The sequence below is a fragment of the Ahaetulla prasina genome, chromosome 2 (assembly GCF_028640845.1).
Source record: "Ahaetulla prasina isolate Xishuangbanna chromosome 2, ASM2864084v1, whole genome shotgun sequence".
Taxonomy (NCBI): Eukaryota; Metazoa; Chordata; class Lepidosauria; order Squamata; family Colubridae; genus Ahaetulla; species Ahaetulla prasina.
The window spans coordinates 148,411,606-148,431,238 of record NC_080540.1 but is presented as its reverse complement, the minus strand read 5'-3'; the positions used below and the strand labels follow the sequence as shown (position 1 = coordinate 148,431,238).

General features: G+C 44.1%; 1 protein-coding gene across 6 annotated transcripts; it reads left to right on the top strand.

Annotated features, from left to right (window-relative positions):
- Positions 1 to 229: 229 nt before the first annotated feature.
- On the top strand, positions 230 to 19,596 carry MCRS1 (microspherule protein 1). 6 transcript variants are annotated; one of them, XM_058170319.1, is made up of 14 exons: positions 230 to 325; positions 6,571 to 6,700; positions 8,350 to 8,488; positions 9,244 to 9,402; positions 10,176 to 10,285; positions 12,756 to 12,864; positions 13,524 to 13,662; positions 13,770 to 13,845; positions 14,287 to 14,315; positions 14,878 to 14,970; positions 15,783 to 15,865; positions 16,758 to 16,845; positions 17,846 to 17,973; positions 18,660 to 19,596. In XM_058170319.1, the coding sequence occupies exons 2-14, from the start codon at positions 6,591 to 6,593 to the stop codon at positions 18,744 to 18,746; spliced, it is 1,350 nt and encodes a 449-aa protein (XP_058026302.1). In that variant the 5' UTR covers positions 230 to 325; positions 6,571 to 6,590; the 3' UTR covers positions 18,747 to 19,596. The 6 variants fall into 6 exon arrangements, 5 of the variants coding, with proteins under 5 accessions (XP_058026302.1, XP_058026303.1, XP_058026304.1 ...); XM_058170320.1 differs by having other exon boundaries at positions 237 to 320; XM_058170321.1 differs by having other exon boundaries at positions 267 to 325; positions 6,481 to 6,700.
- Positions 19,597 to 19,633: the final 37 nt, after the last annotated feature.

The following is a 19,633-nucleotide window of genomic DNA, read 5'->3' as shown; positions in this document are numbered from 1 at the left end:
TCAGAAGGTGTGCAGGTACATCAGGAAATGAATGACATAAACTGAAATCGCGATGTCCGAAAAAAGATCTTTTTGAGGGCAATGAGGTTTCTACATGTTCTGGACAAACAGCAGTGGAACGGTGCCCTTAACCAAAATGGCCGCTTCCTCCGCCCGGCTAGGCGACAATTAAACCGGAACTGATCTTTCGCTTGTGTCGGTTTTTCCTTTTTTTTTTCTTTCCCCGGAAGTTATTGGGATTTTTTTCCCCTCGCGTTTCCGAGATGGACGTTGGAGGGAGGCGGGAGTCGTTGTTGTTGTTATCGTAACGATCGGGAATGGTGAGGTAACGCCGCTACAGCCTTTATATAACATATTGAGATCGGTTGAGATTAAATGGAGAGAACAGCTTCGCTTCTTGGTTAAGGAAACGAACGAGTGAGGCGGACGGGGGGGCGCATGCGCAAAAAGGGCGAAGGGAGTAGAACTGCGCAAGCGCTTTGCTTTCGCTCTTTTCTTTTCCCCCCTTTCTGGGGAAAAAATCTACACTCTGATTCGCTTGGGCTGATTTAATTCGCCTTGTTTGCATGGTTTCATTAATTGTGTATCGTTTTGCTTTTGCTTTTTTCTTTCTTTCTTTCTTGAGGCAGTTGTTTTGTCTTCTAAATACGTTGGATCCCAGATTCCCATAAGGCCAGACTTCTGGAAGGCATTAAAACTAGGGAAGGCTGTCAAATTTTGAACAAGATTCTTTGCTTTGGGACATCTGTTTTCATCCTATCAGTCCTTTTCTTAACCTGTCGTCCTCCCAATGAATTCCTATAATCTTTGATCACGTTAGACTCGGGCTTAGAAGAACTTTATTGTCAATTTGAATGTACAACTAGTTGGTATACATTAAAATGAAATTTCATTGCATACAGCTCTCAAATAAGTCGATATTTTACACGTCTGGGAGGGCTCCAGGTTATTAAACAAGGCTGCACCGATATAAAAATGGGAGTTACCCAGAACCAGATCAATGCATTTGAAATTCTGAGCAAAGATTATCACTAACCATTGTACCACACTATCATATTGATTTGTTTATTTTGTCGTATTTCTTTTTAAGTCATGGAATGAAGCAGCGGCTAAAGTAGGGCTGGGATCTGGTATTTCTTTTGATCCAGAATTGGAATCGTGTCATGTTAGTAATTTTACTTTGTACACCGAAAGAGGCAGCTGTGACAGCACTCTTAAACCACTTTGGGCCTGAATGTTGTATCATTTTATTGTTGTATTATATTGATATCCTAGTTTTTTTTCTAGGAGTTACAACAGAATGGATGGGAGACTATCCAGAAATCCCAGAGTCGTAGAACTTAAATAGGCAACACCAAACCATTTCTATATTCCTACCAAGGAAATAACAGGGACAAAGTGAGGAATTGAGCTTGATATACAGTCATGGCCGAAAATGTTGGCACCTCAGAAATTTTTCCAGAAAATCAAGTATTTCTCACAGAAAAGTATTGCAGTAACACATGTTTTGCTATACACATGTTTATTCCCTTTGTGTGTATTGGAACAAAACAAAAAAAGAAAGGAAAAAAAGCAAATTGGACATAATGTCACACAAAACTCCAAAAATGGGCTGGACAAAATTATTGGCCCCCTTTCAAAATTGTGGATAAATAAGATTGTTTCAAGCATGTGATGCTCCTTTAAACTCACCTGGGGCAAGTAACATGTGTGGGCAATATAAAAATCACACCTGAAAGCAGATAAAAAGGAGAGAAGTTCACTTAGTCTTTGCATTGTGTGTCTGTGTGTGCCACACCAAGCATGGACAACAGAAAGAGGAGAAGAGAACTGTCTGAGGACTTGAGAATCAAAATTGTGGAAACATATCAACAATCTCAAGGTTACAAATCCATCTTCAGAGATCTAGATTTGCCTTTGTCCACAGTGCGCAACATTATCAAGAAGTTTGCAACCCATTGCACTGTAGCTAATCTCCCTGGGTGTGGACAGAAGAGAAAAATTGATGAAAGGTTGCAACGCAGGATAGTCTGGATGGTGGATAGCAGCCCCAAACAAGTTCCCAAAAAATTCAAGCTGTCCTGCAGGCTCAGGGAGCATCAGTGTCATCACGAACTATCCGTCGACATTTAAATGAAATGAAACGCTATGGCAGGAGACCCAGGAGGACCCCACTGCTGACATAGAGACATAAAAAAGCAAGACTACAGTTTGCCAAAATATACTTGAGTAAGCCAAAATACTTCTGGGAACACGTCTTGTGGACAGATGAGACCAAGATAGAACTTTTTGGTAAAGCATATCATTCTACTGTTTACCGAAAATGGAATGAGGCCTACAAAGAAAAGAACACAGTACCTACAGTGAAATATAGTGGAGGTTCAATGATGTTTTGGGGTTGTTTTGCTGCCTCTGGCACTGGGTGCCTTGACTGTGTGCAAGGCATATGAAATCTGAGGATTACCAAAGGGTCGCACTGTAGAGCCCAGTGTCAGAAAGCTGGGTTTGTGTCCGAGATCTTGGGTCTTCCAGCGGGACAGTGATCCCAAACATACGTCAAAAAGCACCCAGAAATGGATGGCAACAAAGCGCTGGAGAGTTCTGAAGTGGCCAGCAATGAGTCCAGATCTACATCCCATTGAACACCTGTGGAGAGATCTTAAAATTGCTGTTGGGAAAAGGAGCCCTTCCAATAAGAGAGACCTGGAGCAGTTTGCAAAGGAAGAGTGGTCCAAAATTCCAGGTGAGAGGTGTAAGAAGCTTACTGATGGTTATAGGAAGCAACTGATTTCAGTTATTTTTTCCAAAGGGTGTTCAACCAAATATTACGTTAAGGGTGCCAATAATTTTGTCCAGGCCATTTTTGGAGTTTTGTGTGACATTATGTCCAATTTGCTTTTTTTCCTCCCTTTTTTTGTTTTGTTCCAATACACACAAAGGGAATAAACATGTGTATAGCAAAACATGTATTACTGCAAAACTTTTCTGTGAGAAATACTTGATTTTCTGGAAAAATTTCTGGGGTGCCAACATTTTCGGCCATGACTGTATTTTCTTTTAATTGGCCCAGTAAGTGGCAGCAACTGTTCACTAAATCAACCAACAAATTCATATTGAAATAACAAACAAGCTTAGTGTGGCTAATACTTAGATAGGAAACAAGTGGACTGTCCCAAAGCTGTCCCAAAAATAAAACAGGAGATTGAAAAAAATATCCTGGAAGAAGAAAAGTGGCAATTTACTTCCATACTCTGGCCAAATAAACAACATTCACATATAAATAACTCAGGAATAACTCAGGATCATCACTTTTTGTCCTTTCAAGAACTCAAGATGGTGTTTGGAGAGAACTCTCTCTCATTTTAATATTCCAACAATGAAACTGTGGAAAAAAGCTGAGCTAAAAGATAATGATTGGTCCAAAGACTGAGTTCCAAACTGAGTGTACAGGTAGTCCTTGTTTTGTGACATCTGGGACAGTCACCATTTGCAGTTACAACTGTGATGAAAAAGTAACTTTGCGACTGATGCCTGGATGTATGATTGTCTCTCTTAGTCATGTAGTCACCATTAGTCGGTCAGTATGCTTTGAGCTGTGCCTGACCCACTTGTTTTCTCTCCTTCCCTACGAGTGGAGAGATTGCCTAAACCAGGGATCCTCAACCCCCCAGTCTGTGGACCAGCACTGGTCCGCGGCATGTCAGAAACCGGGCCCTGCAAACAAGTGAAGCTCCATCTGCGGGATGCAGGCAGCACGCAAAACCACACTCTGGTCTGCAGAAAAAACTCTCTCCACAGAACTGGTCCCTGGTGCCCAAAAGATTGGGGGGCCGCTGGCCTAAACAACCTCTCTCATCCTGAGCTGCTTTTCTCTAGAGCGCTATAGCTCTAAAGAGTGCTAAAAAGCACTAACTGCAAATTAACAAGCTCAGTTCTGCCTGACTCTGAGATGACCCTAATCAGTTCCACACTAAGGATTTTCTTTCACCCCTTAAGCCAGCCTTCCCCAATCTGTCCAGGTTAGCGACCTGGCGCGGGAGGAGGGGAGAAGAGGAGATGGTTTTGTGAGAGGGGCAGGTGTGTCCACATGCACAGTGGCATTTGTGAGTGGCCCGCCACTCCCATGAGTGGAGCTGTAAATGCCAGCACTCATGCAAGTGGGACTGTGAATGCTTGTGCCCATGTGAATTGGGTTGTGCACGCATGCCAGCCCACCACTCACACGGCCCAGTTGCAAATAGGCCGTGGCCTGGTAGTTGGTCTCGGCCCACAAGTTGGGGACCCCTGGTCTAAGCAGTTCCTGGTCAGCTGGCAAACAAGATCTAGTTCATTCTTTTCAGTGCTTATTCTCCATTGTTTGCCTGATTTACAGGTACTCCTCAACTTACAACTGCAGTGGAACCTGCCCATCATAGTTGTAAATTGTGACAGTTGTAAAGCAGTTAAACAAACCGCGGCAGCTGCTGTGACACTCTGGTCATTCAGTGGCCAATTGTTCCTAAGAGCAGTTTTGCTGAAAATTGGAAGTGAGGGCAGGTTTTCAGCAAAAGCCCTTGTAAAACATCATGAGACCATGGGGTGCTGCAAACAACTGTAAATGCGACTGTGTGGCTGAGTGACCAAAGTTCAGTCATGTGACTGTCAGGGAATGCCCAACTATCAGAATCCTGGTGGTAAGTAGCCCCAAAGTGGGTCCATTGTAACTTTGAAGGTTGCCAAGCGACCGGTTGTAAGTCAAGGAGTCGAGTTAAGTCAAGGAGTACCTATGCGCTGTCTTGTAATTCCTTCCTTTCCAGTGAATGTAAACACAAACATCAATTCTCTCCTTGTTAATTATCCCAGGGCCAGGTTGAGCATTCCAAAGGGCAGGAATGGGAAAAAAAGAGCTATAAGTTTTGCCCTTTTACCTTGGCTTCTTTGTGAAAAGAGTTCTGGAGTTGTGTTTGGCTCGTCAGACTGTTTGGAGTTTTATCCTTTTGACAATGTAAAGCAAGGGAAAGTTGAAATAAAATCATAAACACAGTCACAGTCCTAAGTGATTTTTCATTTAGCAATCACTTTACCTAATGACTGAGTCTCTATAACCAATTGTAGTTGCGAAACAAGGACTTCCCGTAGCTGCTCTTGGCAACCAAGCAGAACAATAACCAAAATGCTTATGTCCACTGTTATCTTCCTCGAAAACCATCATGATGGAAATATGCCTTCTATGTAATACTAATTATAGTAGTGGGGCATATTGCTTATTTTCCTCTGAAATCAATTATAGTATAATCCCAAGCAAAAATGTATTAGAATAAAACGGGTGCTTAACTTGCTTTTAAGTTCTATATTCCAAGTACAACTTAAACTTGCTTTTAAGTTATATATGCCAAGTATATATTCCTTGACTTAGAACCACCATTGAGCCCAATATTTCTGTTGTTAAGTGAGACATTTGTTAATTTGCCCCATTTTACGACCTTCCTTGCCACAAGTGAATCACTGCAGTTGATAAGTTAGTAACCCAGTTGTTAAATGAATCTGGCTTCCCCATTGACTTGGTGTCAGCCCTGGAGACCATCTTTTTCTTTGGATTTTCAGGGCTGCCCCACTTAGTGCTGTGGGAATGTCGTAAGGTTGCGAAAGGTGGTGTCGTGTCCCACTCCTCCACTGACGGCCGGGTCAGGGAAATCCAAACCAGGCTTGCCTCTGCAGCTCTGCCCAAAGTCCTAGCAAAGTCCTCAGAGCAGGCAGGAGACCAGAAAGTGACTTCAGCAAGATAAGTTCGACTTTGCCTGACTCAGAGACTGCCAGAAAGCAGATCCTTTATATAGGCCATGGGGTGTGGCTCCATGACTCAGCACTCATTAAGGCCTGCCCCTCCCTTCCTTCTGTTGCCTCCGCCTATCCAGTCTTCTGATGCGAGGGTCACTCCAATCAGCAGCTGTTGGAAATAAACTTTCCTCAGGCTCACATGCTGTGGAGGAGGGGAGGTCTAGCTGCTCCGTTGCCTGGGCATGGAGCCAGGGCCGGGCCGGGGTGCTCCCTCCTCTGCAGCCTGCTTGGGCATGGAGCCAGGGCTGGGGCCGGGAGATGCCCCCTCCTCAGCCTGTCTGGGCATGGAGCCAGGGCTGGGGCCGGGAGGACATTCTTCAGCGTTCGGAAGCAGATAAGCAGACCCCAGCTGCGGTGAGAGCGGGCAAGACACAACAGGTGGTTGCATGACCTTGGGGCGCAGCAACAGTCATAAGTATGAATCATTTGTCAAGCGTTTGCATTTTGATCACATCACGGGGATGCTTCAAAGGTCATAAGTATGAAAAGTATAAATCATAAATCACTTTTCAGTGCTGTTGTAGATTTGAATGGTCATTAAATGAATTGTTGTAAGTCGAGGACTACCTTTATACAATTTCTTTTAGACTTCTGAGACTGCTGGTTAGAGATGAACCCATAATCAGTTTGCACAAAAGTGCTTTCCTTTGCTTCTCTCTGCAGCAGCTACCTAATAGGCATGGCTGCAATTTGGGATCCAATCGGAACTAGTTACCACTAGGCACTGAATCTGTGCTCCTGTCTCTGTGGCAGACACTTTGGATTCCAGACCGATGGCGTCGGGTACAGCTAGCCGCTCCGAAGACGAAGAGTCTCTAGCAGGACAAAAGAGGAGCTCGTCGCAAGTATCGGGTGCCATTCCAAAACGACGGAGCTCATCCAGGTACTGTGATGGACGTGGTTGGGAAGGAAGGTGATCCAGGAAAAGGAAGACATCTGGCTTTCAAACATATCTTTATTTTGGAGAGTTGAGAATTTGAAATTTAGAAATAACGATGCTTCTTGGAAATGAGGGCTAAGGGATGGTTAAATAGGCTGGATTCTTTTCATATGCAGATGCAATGTAACCATTGTTTTCTGAGGATGTTTAAAAGATGGATGGTCATTTTGAGTAAAACCTATTGAAGTTGCAACTTTTGGAGCAATCACAAAGCGTTTTGCTTTCTTTTAATTTGCACCGATTAAGTCAGGAGGTTGGCAACAAACTGTCTAATCAAACTGTAGTTTTCCAGCCAAACGTAGCAGTTTCCCTTGGTATTTCTTTAATTGAGAGAAAAGGATGGAATCCTGGGAGTCATAAAACATACCAGAAGTGACTATATTTCTTCTCTTCTTGAACATAAAATGAGCCATGGTGGCACAGGGGTTAGAATGCAGTTTTGCAGGCTAATTCTGCCCACTGCCAGCAGTTCAATTCTCACCGGCTCAAGGTTGACTCAACCTTCCATCTTTCCAAGGTCAATAAAATGAGGACCCAGATTGTTGAGGGCAATAGGGTGACTCTGTGAACTGCTTAGAGAGGGCTGTAAAGCACTGTGAAGCGGTATCTAAGTCTAATTGCTATTTCTTTAAAAACAAAGAGAATAGTTGTATTCTTGCTGATTAGAAAACAGTATTTGATTTTTCTTCAGTACATTTCATGGGGTCAAATGGCCCTAGATCAGAGGTCTTCAAGCTTGGCAGCTTTAAGACTTGTGGACTTCAACTCCCAGAATTCTCCTGTGCTATGCTGGCTAGAGAATTCTGGCAATTGAAGTCCACAAGTCTTAAAGCTGTCAAGTTTGGGGACCCCTGCCCTAGATGCTACTGCTCTAAGGAACAAGATCTGTTCTTGTGGAATTGCATATAAATTAATAAAATATGTCTCAAACAATGATGTCTACAGAGACATGTTCCTATAATGCATTTAAGTCCCTCGGAGCAGGGGTCTCCAACCTTGGCAACTTTAAGACTTGTGGACTTCAACTCCCAGAATCCCTCAGCCAGCAAAGCTGGCTGAGGAATTCTGGGGGTTGAAGTCCACAAGTCTTAAAGTTGCTAAGGTTGGAGACCCCTGCCTTAGAGCATTTTATCCTGTGCAGATTCTTAACCACAGCTAATAGCTTTCCCATGATTAAACGTATTGTTTTAACCTGGAACAGTCACTACTTTCAGTCAGCACTAACCAGAATTCTACACCAACAATTAATCTTAGTCTCAAGTAAATTGAATTAAAGCTAACTGGAAATAACTGCTGCTCTTAATTACTGCAAAAGTGTGACAGTAAAATCATTGCATGTGATTTGCATATTAATCAGCCAAGTGACTGAGGGTAATTGTGCAAATGTGGAACACTTGTTAAAATGCTGGTTGACCTATTAATGACTAATTATGCCCTCTGCACCTATAGCTTAGGCTTTTCTTAAAAGACTTGGAACACAATTCTATTAAGTGAAAGAATGTCCACTGAAGTCATCCGTGACTCCCTGTTGTTAAAGAAAGCGGGTAGCTGTTTCCTTGAGATTACAGCAATGCGGATGTTCACCATTCTAGGTTCATCAAGCGGAAGAAATTTGATGATGAGCTGGTAGAAAGCAGCCTTGCCAAATCATCCAGCCGGGCCAAAGGCCCCAGCGGGGTGGAGCCGGGACGCTGCTCTGGCAGTGAGCCATCTTCTAGTGAAAAGAAGAAGGTGAGTCAGTGACCGATTTGCATCATTGTGTTTTGCTGGGAGAGGGCCTTCAGAAATCCTCTTATTGTTGTCCATGCCGCACACAAGACACTTTTTACCTTTTTAAATATAACTGACTCTTTTGTTGAATCCACATTCCGGTACAAAATATCCGGGCATAACTTAAATACATAGATACATATTGAGAAATAATGGTGCCCAACCTTTTAGTTGTTTCCCCCCCCCCCCCATTCATTTTTAAGTCTGACTGGCAGTTTCTTTAGAAGCAGTCTTCTTTTGTTTCTCTGTAACTGACAATATGTTTTAAAAGTTGGGCTGGTTTGAAAGTTGGGCCGTGGATAGCTCAGGCTGTTAGGAGCCTGTTATTAGAACACAATAGCCTGCAATTACTGCAGGTTCAAGCCCGGCCCAAGGTTGACTCAGCCTTCCATCCTTTATAAGTAGGTAAAATGAGGACCCAGATTGTTGGGGGGGCAATAAGTTGACTTTGTAAATATACAAATAGAATGAGACTATTGCCTTATACACTGTAAGCCGCCCTGAGTCTTCGGAAAAGGGCGGGATATAAATGTAAATAAAAAAAATAAAAAATCCTCTCATGGAATAAGCCAATCCTGCCAAGCAAAGTTAGATTCCTATGTCCTTGTAGGAAAACAGGAATCCAGGGGCTTCCATTTCCTGGTTGCCTTCTAAATGTAAGGCCTGCAGAAGACTCATTGAGTAGGTGAAATAATCTTCCCCCTCTGTCTCTTCAGGTGTCCAAGTCCATCTCAACCCCTGTCACGCCAAGCCCTGCTCCAAATCCCAGCCTCACCAAACGGATGAAGAAGAGCAAACAACCCTTGCAGGTCACCAAGGATTTGGGCCGCTGGAAACCCACCGATGATCTGTTGCTGATCAATGCTGTGCTTCAGGTAGTGGAATGAACTTACGGTTAGAGAACACAAGTTCCAGATGTTTATTCACCGTGGCTCAGAAAGGCTATTTAAATCCTTTGGATACCAGGAAAACTAGAATAGCTTACCTGAGGCTCCTAAGCGGTTCTCTTCCAAATATGTCTGGAGACCATTCTCACCCTCTTCCTGACTCTTTTTAATGTGTGCCGGTACCAGTTAGAACAGGTAGTCTTCAACTTACAATCAGTTGCTTAGCAACCAAAGCGATGATGGACTCCCCCCCACCCCCACGGGTAATCGCGTATTGGGTGCTCTGCAGCTGGCCTGCATTGACTGCCATTTGCAGTGTCTTGTGGTCACATAATTACATTTTACCATGTTTTTTCCAATACCTGGCACTCACTTCTGGTTTTCAGCAAAAATGCTGCATAGCAAAAAAAATGGGTTTGCTTTAGGACTGCTGTATTCACTTTACGGCCACCGCATCTGCTTAATAACAACAGTGGGAGGCACCATTATGCTAGTAAGACGAGGACTAGCTGTAGAACCAATATTGGAGCTGATTGGTCAGTGGCCTGACTCAGTCCACCTTAGCTGCAGAAGTATATTGATTTTCTAGAAACATCCATTCCTCCCCAGCATTTTTTTGTAATCAGTTTTTGATTGTTCTATCCTCCTTCCCTTCCTTCCCTCCTTCCTTCCTTCCCTCCTTCCTTCCTTTCCTTCCTTGCCCCAAACCGGACTGTTTTGCCCACCCTAGAACTGAGACCTCTTTTTCTTTCTCTCTGAAGACCAATGATCTGACCTCTGTGCACCTGGGAGTGAAGTTCAGCTGTCGCTTTAATCTGCGAGAAATCCAAGAGCGGTGGTATGCGCTCCTCTATGATCCTGTGATTTCCAAGTAAGTTTGGTCATATTCACACAATCTTGATTCTCAAAAGGAGAGGAAAGAGCTCTGGTGAAGGCTCCCACTCTCTTGTTTCCAAAATTAGGCAGGTGGCAACCTGAGCCAGGACCAGTGGGGACTAAAAGCAGATCATTCTCTTAGGGGAGACAAACATTCTGGTATGCTGAAAGATAAATGTGTGTTGGTCTAGTTTCCAGAGAACTTGCATTTGTGGAGATCCTATATGTTAGGGGTCTCCAGCCCCCGGTTATGTGGCCGGCTGGGAACTGGGCCAGGCAAGCGGTGGGCAAGCAGGCAAGCCCACGAGTGTGTGAAGCTCCATTTGTGCAAGCAGAGGGCAGGGATGTGAAACCATCCCATTTCCCCTTTACTGCCAGTCTGCGGAGGTGAAAATATTGGGTACCGCTCAGGGGTGAAATGCTACCAGTTCGCTCCGGTTTCGCTGAACTGATAGTGATAAAAACTACCAGTTTGGGTGAACCGATAGTAAGAAAATGCTTTAAAAAAGTAAAAAAAAAAAAAAGGTTCCGACGATCGCGCAGCACAGCTGTGTTCATCATAACCTTTTGTTTTACTTTTTTAAAGCATTTTTTTTACTACCGGTTCGGGCGAATAGGTTAGTAAAAATGCTTTTAAAAGTTAAAAAAAAAAAGGTTGGCCATGCCCACCAAGCCATGCCCACAGAACCGGTAGCAAAAAAAACTTGCATTTCACCACTGGTGCTACTGCTATGTGCTCTTATTTGGAAGCTTAACGGGCCCTACTTTTAAGCAGTCACTGAAGCAGTAGGCATGAATTTAAATGGACTCCAGAGGATGGTAGAGGACAGGAAGGCCTGGAGGAACGTTGTCCATGGGGTCGCGATGGGTCGGACACGACTTCGCAACTAATAACAACAATAACAACAGTTTTAAGCAGAGCCTTGGAATTAAAGGTTATGTGTGGCTATGTATGCGGCAAAGTATATATTAGGTCTCTCTCTGCCACCCTTATTATATGGAAGTGATTGTCTGGCGAGGGATTCCCCATTCCTTTCAGCATAGCTGCTACTGCTACTTCTTTAGCTTCTCTTGGTAGGAAAGAGAACCCCTGAAACCCCAGTGAGGGTTCATTGAGGGAACCTTCCCCTTATGTGGGGAAGCATGATCGGGGTTCCCACCCTTTCTCCCATTTTATGTGCCGTTTCACAGCTGTTGAGAAGCAGTGTTGATTACCACCTCGCATGACTGTCGGTAGGGAGAACAGACGACAAACAGATGCAACTGCACAGGTGTCATCACCTGGGTGTCATTTCAGCTTGCTGCAGGTGCCATTACCAGCCGAGATCTTTTCTTCCATACCACAGGGGTGTGATCTGACTGCTCAATCCAATTCTTGCAAATTGGATCAAGCAATTAAATTTTCCTCTTTGAGGAAGACGCAAGCTCAGTGTGTTCCAGCCAAGGAGAGAGTAAAGAGTCTCCAGCAGCAGACGTGGTCTGCTTGTACCAGGACTGTTACGGTCTGTTCTCGTGCTGGCTGCTTCCTCTGCAACCATGGCTCCTGCTGCTGCCTGGCTGTTTCATCCGGTTCGCCACTAGGCAGAGTGTCCAAGACAAGTCCAGAAGGCTAGTCAAGCTTGAAGCAGGAAAAAAAGACTGAGACAGAACTGGTTGTTTTCATTGAAACTGGCCATTTCCTGATTTAGATAACATTCCTGCATGTGGTTCATCCATTCCTCCTGCAATTCTTATGGGACAGAGATAGCACACCATGTAGTAAAAGCAGAACGTGGATTTTGCTACATCGTTGATGGCCTGATAGAACCACAGGTGGAAGAAACATAAAAGTAGCACAGATTCCAGATTTCCAGAGGGTTAAAACAAAGTAGTCCAGCTTAAATATTGATGCAGTTATGTTTGTTCTAAATAAGCGTGTCTTCATAGCAGAGATGAATAATGATTCCTGATCATTGTAAGAGATATTTTGATGTTCTACTTCCCAGTCCATATTTTGTTTACTTTTTCTTAGCTAAAGAAGGTTTTTCTAATCATGTGGCACTAAAGACTGGAATCCCACCAGTAGAAAAATAATAAAATTCTTAAACATGACTGAGAGGGGAGGTGGTTTTAAGTTGAGAGAACTAGTTTCTAGTTCATCGGTGCTGGAATAAATATGAAACGTTTATTCTGACATCTCCAACTATGAAATGGTCATCTTGCATTTCTTTGGATATGCAAATATCAGGATAGCTTTCTAAAGCATGAAAAATCCTGACATACCCCCATCGAAAAAGACAGGATGCCTATATCAACTACTTGGGACTTTATTGAATCTGTTTGCATATTAATGAAGAGAGAGGTTCAGTTTACAGCCTTGTTTTTCCTCTTTCGTTCTTTCTGCTGGAGACGCTTGGACAGACAACAATCCCACTGAGTAAGTGAAGCCAATGAATTTTTGGTTCCTTTGTCTTCATTCTCTACAGGCTGTCTTGCCAAGCAATGAGGCAACTGCATCCTGAAGCCATTGCATCTATGCAGAGCAAAGTGCTTTTCAGCAAAGCAGAGGAACAGCTGCTAAGCAAAGTGGGATCGGTAAGGAGCAATAAACCTGGATGTCACACCCCCAGCCTGACAAAGCAAACTTGGGTTTCTGAGAGCCCTTTAGTATCAGTCTTTAAGTTCTGCTTTTCCCCCTTATAACTCATAGCAATTTCCTCTTCTCAGTGCTCAGAAAAGCTTTTTATGAGAGTTGTTCTTTGTTTCTCCAGTTAATACAGATAGTATAATAGGCCAGGTTAGAGGCATTTTAGAGTTGGTGCCATTGCAAACCTTACTGCGATGGACTTTCAGGAAATCTGAAGTTAGCAAATGCATTGCACAACCAGCTTGAGGTAAACTTAAACCTGATTAGCAATAGCAACAGACTTATATACCGCTTCACAGTGCTTTACAGTCCTCTCTGAGCGGTTTACAGAGTCGGCCTATTGCTCCCCCTCCCAATCTGAGTCCCCGTTTTACCAACCATGGAAGGATGGAAGGCTGAGTCAATCTTGAGCCTGTCAGGATCGAACTGCCAAACTGCAGTCAGCCGGCAGTCAGCAGAAGTAACCTGCAGTACTGCATTCTAACCACTGTGCCACCATGGCTATATTAAGATCCTTTGTAGTAAAAAAAAATTACAATAATAACAATAAACACCACTGTGTGTAATAAGAACTCCTCCTTTCACTCCCTTTCTGCTGTTTGCCTAGACCAGTCAGCCTAATTTGGATACATTCCAAGATCTGCTGCACAAACACCCAGAGATTTTCTACCCTTCCCGCACTGCTAAAGTCTTGCAGACACATTGGCAGCTCATGAAGCAGTACTACCTCCTGGACGATCAAACAGGTAAGGCGGTCTGCTGATTCCTTGGCTGAGCCTTGAGCCTGAGCCTGAGCCTGAGCCTGAGCCTGGGTTCTAAATTCTAAACTACCCTTGTGCCCTCCTCTCTGCAGTGCAGCCACTGCCCAAAGGAGACCAGGTGCTCAACTTCTCAGATGCTGAAGACATGATAGATGACAGCAAGCTGAAGTAAGTGATAAGCTGGTAGATCCCTCCCCCTTCTCTCCTTTTAGCCATAGAGTATTGTGCCAGTGAGCTGACTTGGGGGTGGGCAAACATTCCTTCAGTGTTTAGAGTGACAGTTTGAAGCCACTCCTGTTCCCTTCCACAGCGGACTGATTGAATGTCATCTGATGACAGTTATTGACTAGCTTTTACAGCGCCTTTCATTTCCATTTGATCTTCAGCCTGGCTGTCCTGGGGAACTCCAGCTGGAAATGGTTAGCTGTTTGCTTTTTGAAGTTGCCTGTATTGCACCAGCGGTAGAGTCTTAATCTGACCTAAGATGCAGACATATAGAATAGAAGCAAATGCCAAACTGTTCCTGGAGTAATCAAGGGGCAGTCTATGATCTGCTTAACCGTCTGCGTTCTCTCTTTTTCTCTCTACCCTTTTCCCCTTTCCCTATAGAGATGTACGGGATGAAGTGTTGGAACATGGTGAGTTAGATTTGGTTTGATAACGTGAAGCTATGTATAGATTGAAAAGAAGCTTCCTCTTCAGATGGCTGTGTTTTTGCATTATTGGCTTTGGTTCTGATTGTTTTCTGTTTGGTCAAAAGACTCGGAAATACTAACTCAAAGGATTAGAATCCGTGTTGGAAAGCTGGGGAAGAAAAGTAGGGCTGAACTTTACTTGCTTGATGTCTAAGGAAGCGAGGCTACAGGGCCTTCTACCTCCTTTTGGTAAGAACCTCTGAAGTCAGAAGCCTGACAGCAGCAGGGCCAAACGAAGGAAGAAGCCTTGCTGAAGAGATGCGAGGGCTTAAAATGCTAGGATTCTTCAAATGATTTCTGCCATGTTCTTGAGCCTTTCCTTGGCTTTCCTGCAAAAAGGGGAAGAAAGAGCTGCCAAGATTGAACGATGGTAGGAAATCTAAGGAAGGGGATTTGAAAAACAAACACACACCAGAATTTCTAGGAAATTATGTATACCGTTATTATAAAATAATGCCGTGGCATTTCTCTGTTAAACGTATGGTTGTGACCTTCCTCCTTGCAGAACTGACTGTGGCAGACCGCAGGCAGAAGCGTGAGATTCGGCAGCTAGAGCAAGAGCTACACAAATGGCAAGTGCTGGTGGATAGTATAACAGGTGAGAAAAGTCTGCAGAGGCCTCTTGTAGTGGAAAGAGCTACCGGAGAATCTTGGAAGGATGTAGATGGAAGCCAAGCTTTGAAATGGGAGTGGTATAATTCAGGGGTCCCCAACCTCTGATCTGTGGACTGGTACTGGTCTGCGGCCCATTGGGAACTGGCGGGTGAGCATATAAGCGGCCCATTGGGAACTGGCGGGTGAGCATATAAGCGGCCCATTGGGAACTGGCGGGTGAGCATATAAGCGGCCCATTGGGAACTGGCGGGTGAGCATATAAGCGGCCCATTGGGAACTGGCGGGTGAGCATACAAGTGTTGGCTTGTCAGCTGCCGGTCCCTCCGCTAGCCGAATCAGAGGGGGAAGAGGCATGGGAGTCAGGGTCAGCATCAAGGCAACCTGAGAGCACCAAGAGGGAAGAGGGAGTGGAGTTGGCAGAGGAGAGACAGAGGCAGAACCTGGACCATCCGTCAGCCCTCAGATGGAGATTCAACAGCCCCCAGGTCCGGAGGTGGCTGATGAGGAAGAAGAGGAACAGCTGGGTCCAGTGCCTGACGTGTGGATTTGCACGTGCAGGGGATTCGGTTGCGCACACAAAATTGCCCCCTCTCACGCACACCCCGCCGGTCTGCGGAGCCGGAAAGGTTTGGGACCGCTGGTATAAATAACACCCGAGCACGATTGATATATTTATTTATTAAACTTATATGCCAAAGGCGAGCCTAGGCACTTTGCTCTTGCCAAGCTTGCTACTGATCAGCTCCATTTTCCAAAACCTTGCCAGTCTGTTGTTGGGTTTTTTCTCCCTCCTAGGGATGAGCTCCCCTGATTTTGATAACCAAACCTTGGCGGTGCTGCGTGGACGAATGGTGCGCTACCTCATGCGCTCCCGGGAGGTGAGTTCTGTCTTTCATTCAGCCATGCCCAAAAACTAAGGAGGTGAACTCCTTATTACCAGCTTGGATCATGGAGAGGAAGTTGATTCATTTTTCAATAACGCAAATCAAGCGCCACAATCAAGCTGCATTTGATTTTGAGGTACATGGCATATTTGTGTGTTCTGAAAGATCGAAGACTCCGGGCTATTTCAGTAAGAACGTTTTTTTTTTTGTTTTGTTTACATTTATACCCCGCCCTTCTCCGAAGACTCAGGGCGGCTTACAGTGTATAAGGCAATAGTCTCATTCTATTTGTATATTTTTACAAAGTCAACTTATTGCCCCCCCAACAATCTGGGTCCTCATTTTACCTACCTTATAAAGGATGGAAGGCTGAGTCAACCTTGGGCCGGGCTCGAACCTGCAGTAATTGCAGGCTACTGTGTTCTTAATAACAGGCTTTTACCAGCGTGAGCTAAACCGGCTCATGGTTTTGATAGAAGAACAGTTTTTAATTCAAGAGATATTGGTATTTTTTATTTTCTTTCCAGACAGCGGAAGATAACACTGTACTGGCACTGGAGTGGAAAATGAATATTGGTTTCTGATTTACATTACCTTTACCGTTACTCCATTAGGATCTATGTAATTTACTTTGTGACAAAATGACAACCTGAGAACCCATATTAAAAGTGTACTTTTCAATCCAGTGATGAACTTGGCTTCTTTTTCCCCACTTATCTTTGCTTGTCTCCATGCCATCATGTGGTCTTTTAGAAAAGTCAGCATTTGCAAACTCAAAAACAATGTACTGTGTCAGTTCACCTTATTCATTTTGATCGCTGAAGCCGGCAAAACCGTCACCGCTTTGTTACGCAAAGTGAATTCTTTATCTAATTTCCTTTTCTAGATCACGCTTGGCAGAGCCACCAAAGACAATCAAATTGATGTAGATCTGGCACTGGAAGGCCCTGCTTGGAAAATCTCCCGCAAACAAGGTACCGGAAGTGATTCTTGCCTCTGAATTACTGAGGAAAAAAAAAGATAGTTTGTTGGGCAAGATACGTACAGCCATGGTTAAGAAAGCATTACTATGAGGAACCAGATCCCAGAGTATTGTTTGTGGTTCCTGATACACTGGCTTCACAGTGCGAGATGCCCGAGAGTTTTTGTCTTTTTGCTAGAAGAAACAGCTGTCTTTAAAATTTGAAAGTAGGGCAAAAGTAAGATGCTATTTGTTGTTCTAATGACCCTATGAAATCTTTCAGGCATTAGGTAAAATTCTATGGACCCTAGCCAGCTCTGTGGTTTTTCCTCATAGATTTACTATCAGCATGTAAAAAGTACATACAGGTAGTCCTCGATTTACAACTAATTGAGCATGGAATTGCCGTTGTAAATTGAGGCATGACTTGAGCTGATTTTTTTTTTGGGGGTAGTTGTTAAGTGAATGCCCTAGTCATTAAGTGAACACCATGACTAAGCAAATCGGTTTAATCCAATGGGCATTTTTTTGTCAGAAACTGGAAGTAAAGCGTTACAAACTGGCAACGGCATCAAAAACCGCAGTCACATGACCACGGGATGCTACAGAAAGGCCAGGAAGGTGAGCCGATTGCTAAGAGCCCAAAATGCAATCACATGACTGTGGGTGGGTAGGTGGGTGTGCATCCGTCGTAACATTGAAATCAGGTCGTAAGTAGCTTTTGGAGAAAGGGGGGGTGTTATAACCTTGTAAGTCAAGGACTACCTGTATTCAGTGGCCATTCATCAGGCTGCCCAGTTTGAGAACCTTCTCTGGGTGGGAGATCGGCTCTTTAACTTTTGAAGGTAACCGTTTCTCAAGAAAGGTCAACGAGTTCTTTAAAGGCAGTGGCTGGCATGGTGGCCGTGGCCTAAATCCATGTGGCTTAGGACCCAGTGACAGTCCATAGCGGCTTTGTTCTCTTCCTCCTGGGAAAATCCAAGTCGTTGTCATCTCTTCCTAAATGCACCTAGGTGTCATCAAGCTGAAGAACAACGGGGACTTTTTCTTGGCCAATGAAGGCCGACGGCCCATTTATGTTGATGGGCGTCCAGTGCTTTGTGGCAGCAAGTGGAAACTCAGCAATAACTCTGTGGTTGAGGTGAGCAGGGGCCGGCTGTCCTTCATAGCCGAAAGAGTTTGACTTAGATTTTGTCTTACGTTCTTGTTCTAGTCGTGTTTTTTTTTTCCTTTTAGAGGATGGGAAGACTGGGAATTTAGAGCTCAGATTAAATTAAATAGAATTTCTTACTAATCGATGCTGAATCGATCATTTTTATTCTTGTGTTATTTTTTTATTTTGGTTTTGAGGACTTAACTATACTAAAGCATTGAGAACTTTAGATTGGCTACTGTTCTGCCAACTGTTACCTGTGTATTTTTTAAACATTGAACTGCTTGGAATTCCTTAAAGTGGCCAGAATATAAATATTGCTGTAAATTTCGTAATAATAGCCAGGGCAAATTACCAGTGGGTCTGCACCATGGTTACAGCCTATCTGCGTGGACTCAGTTGAGCCCATGCTGTCAGTTCTCATGAGGGTGGCACCTTCAGAAGGGTTGGGACTGCAGCTCTCAGATGGGGAGGCTGCATTAATAAGAGCCTGGCAAAGAAGGAAGACACATGAGTCACTTTAGTTCAAGAACCTTCTAGTTAGCTGCCATTGCAGATCTCCACACCGGTAGAAAAACTTCTCAAGGTGGCTCATGTCTTAATTGGGTGCGAAAGCAGAATCTATACGAACAGACTGATTTAACTCTCTTCTCCCTCCCTCCCTCTTTTTCCAGATTGCCAGCTTGCGCTTTGTTTTCCTCATCAACCAAGATCTGATTGCTCTTATCAAGGCAGAAGCTGCCAAAATTGCCCAGCCCTGAGGCTTGGATCAAACCAAAGGACCCCCCACCACCACCACCTCTCCTTCCTCCAGCAGGGACTGCTATTTTCTTTGCTGCTTGATGCAGCTTCCTCTGGTTTGCCTCCTTTGAGGTTAAGACACAAAGCAATCCTGGGTCTCTCTTTTTTTTTTTAGCATAGAGGAACTCTGTTTCATGTGTGTGCACACACACAGCCACCGGAGAGCGAAAGGGTGGGTGGGGGTAGAGAGGCTCGGGCTTAAACACAGCCTTTTGACTAACAGAAGCCCTTTGCGGAGTATCCTGGGTTGTGTGAGAAATGGCTTACTGCTTCCACCAACTCTTGTGCTTCACTCTCTTTGGGATAGAGTGACAACATTTTTCAGAACTGGATTTGGAGAGAGCCAATGTCAAGCTAATATAAGAGTGATTGGTCCTCTCGTTCTGCACTGTGTTAGTGCCAGTTTTAGATGTCAGTTTTTCCAATATCGTCCACTAGAATCTCAGTTCCTTGGGTATAAAAAAAGGAACTGTTTATTCCATATAAGGTTGGTTGTAAAAATAGAGGTCCATCTGTTCCTATCTGCTTATGTGGTACAATATTACTACTTAACGGGTGTTGACAGACTAATGAGCTATTTTAGCTTTTGGCACTTGCCTCCTAAGTGCAAGCACATCCTTGCCTGTAAGTAACTGTATGTAGAATAAGCTTACCAGAGTGTTGTCAGTCAATAGTTTGATTGTTTGGGATTTTAAAAGCAACGGCAAAAATGGAAGTAAACCGAATTATTTAAAATGCAGCCTTTGCATTGCTAGCTTTTTAAAAAAATCTAACTTTTGTGTGTCCATTAAAATTTCTGATGCAACAGTGCCGACTGGCTAGTGGTCTCTGTTGAACTGGCAGTGAA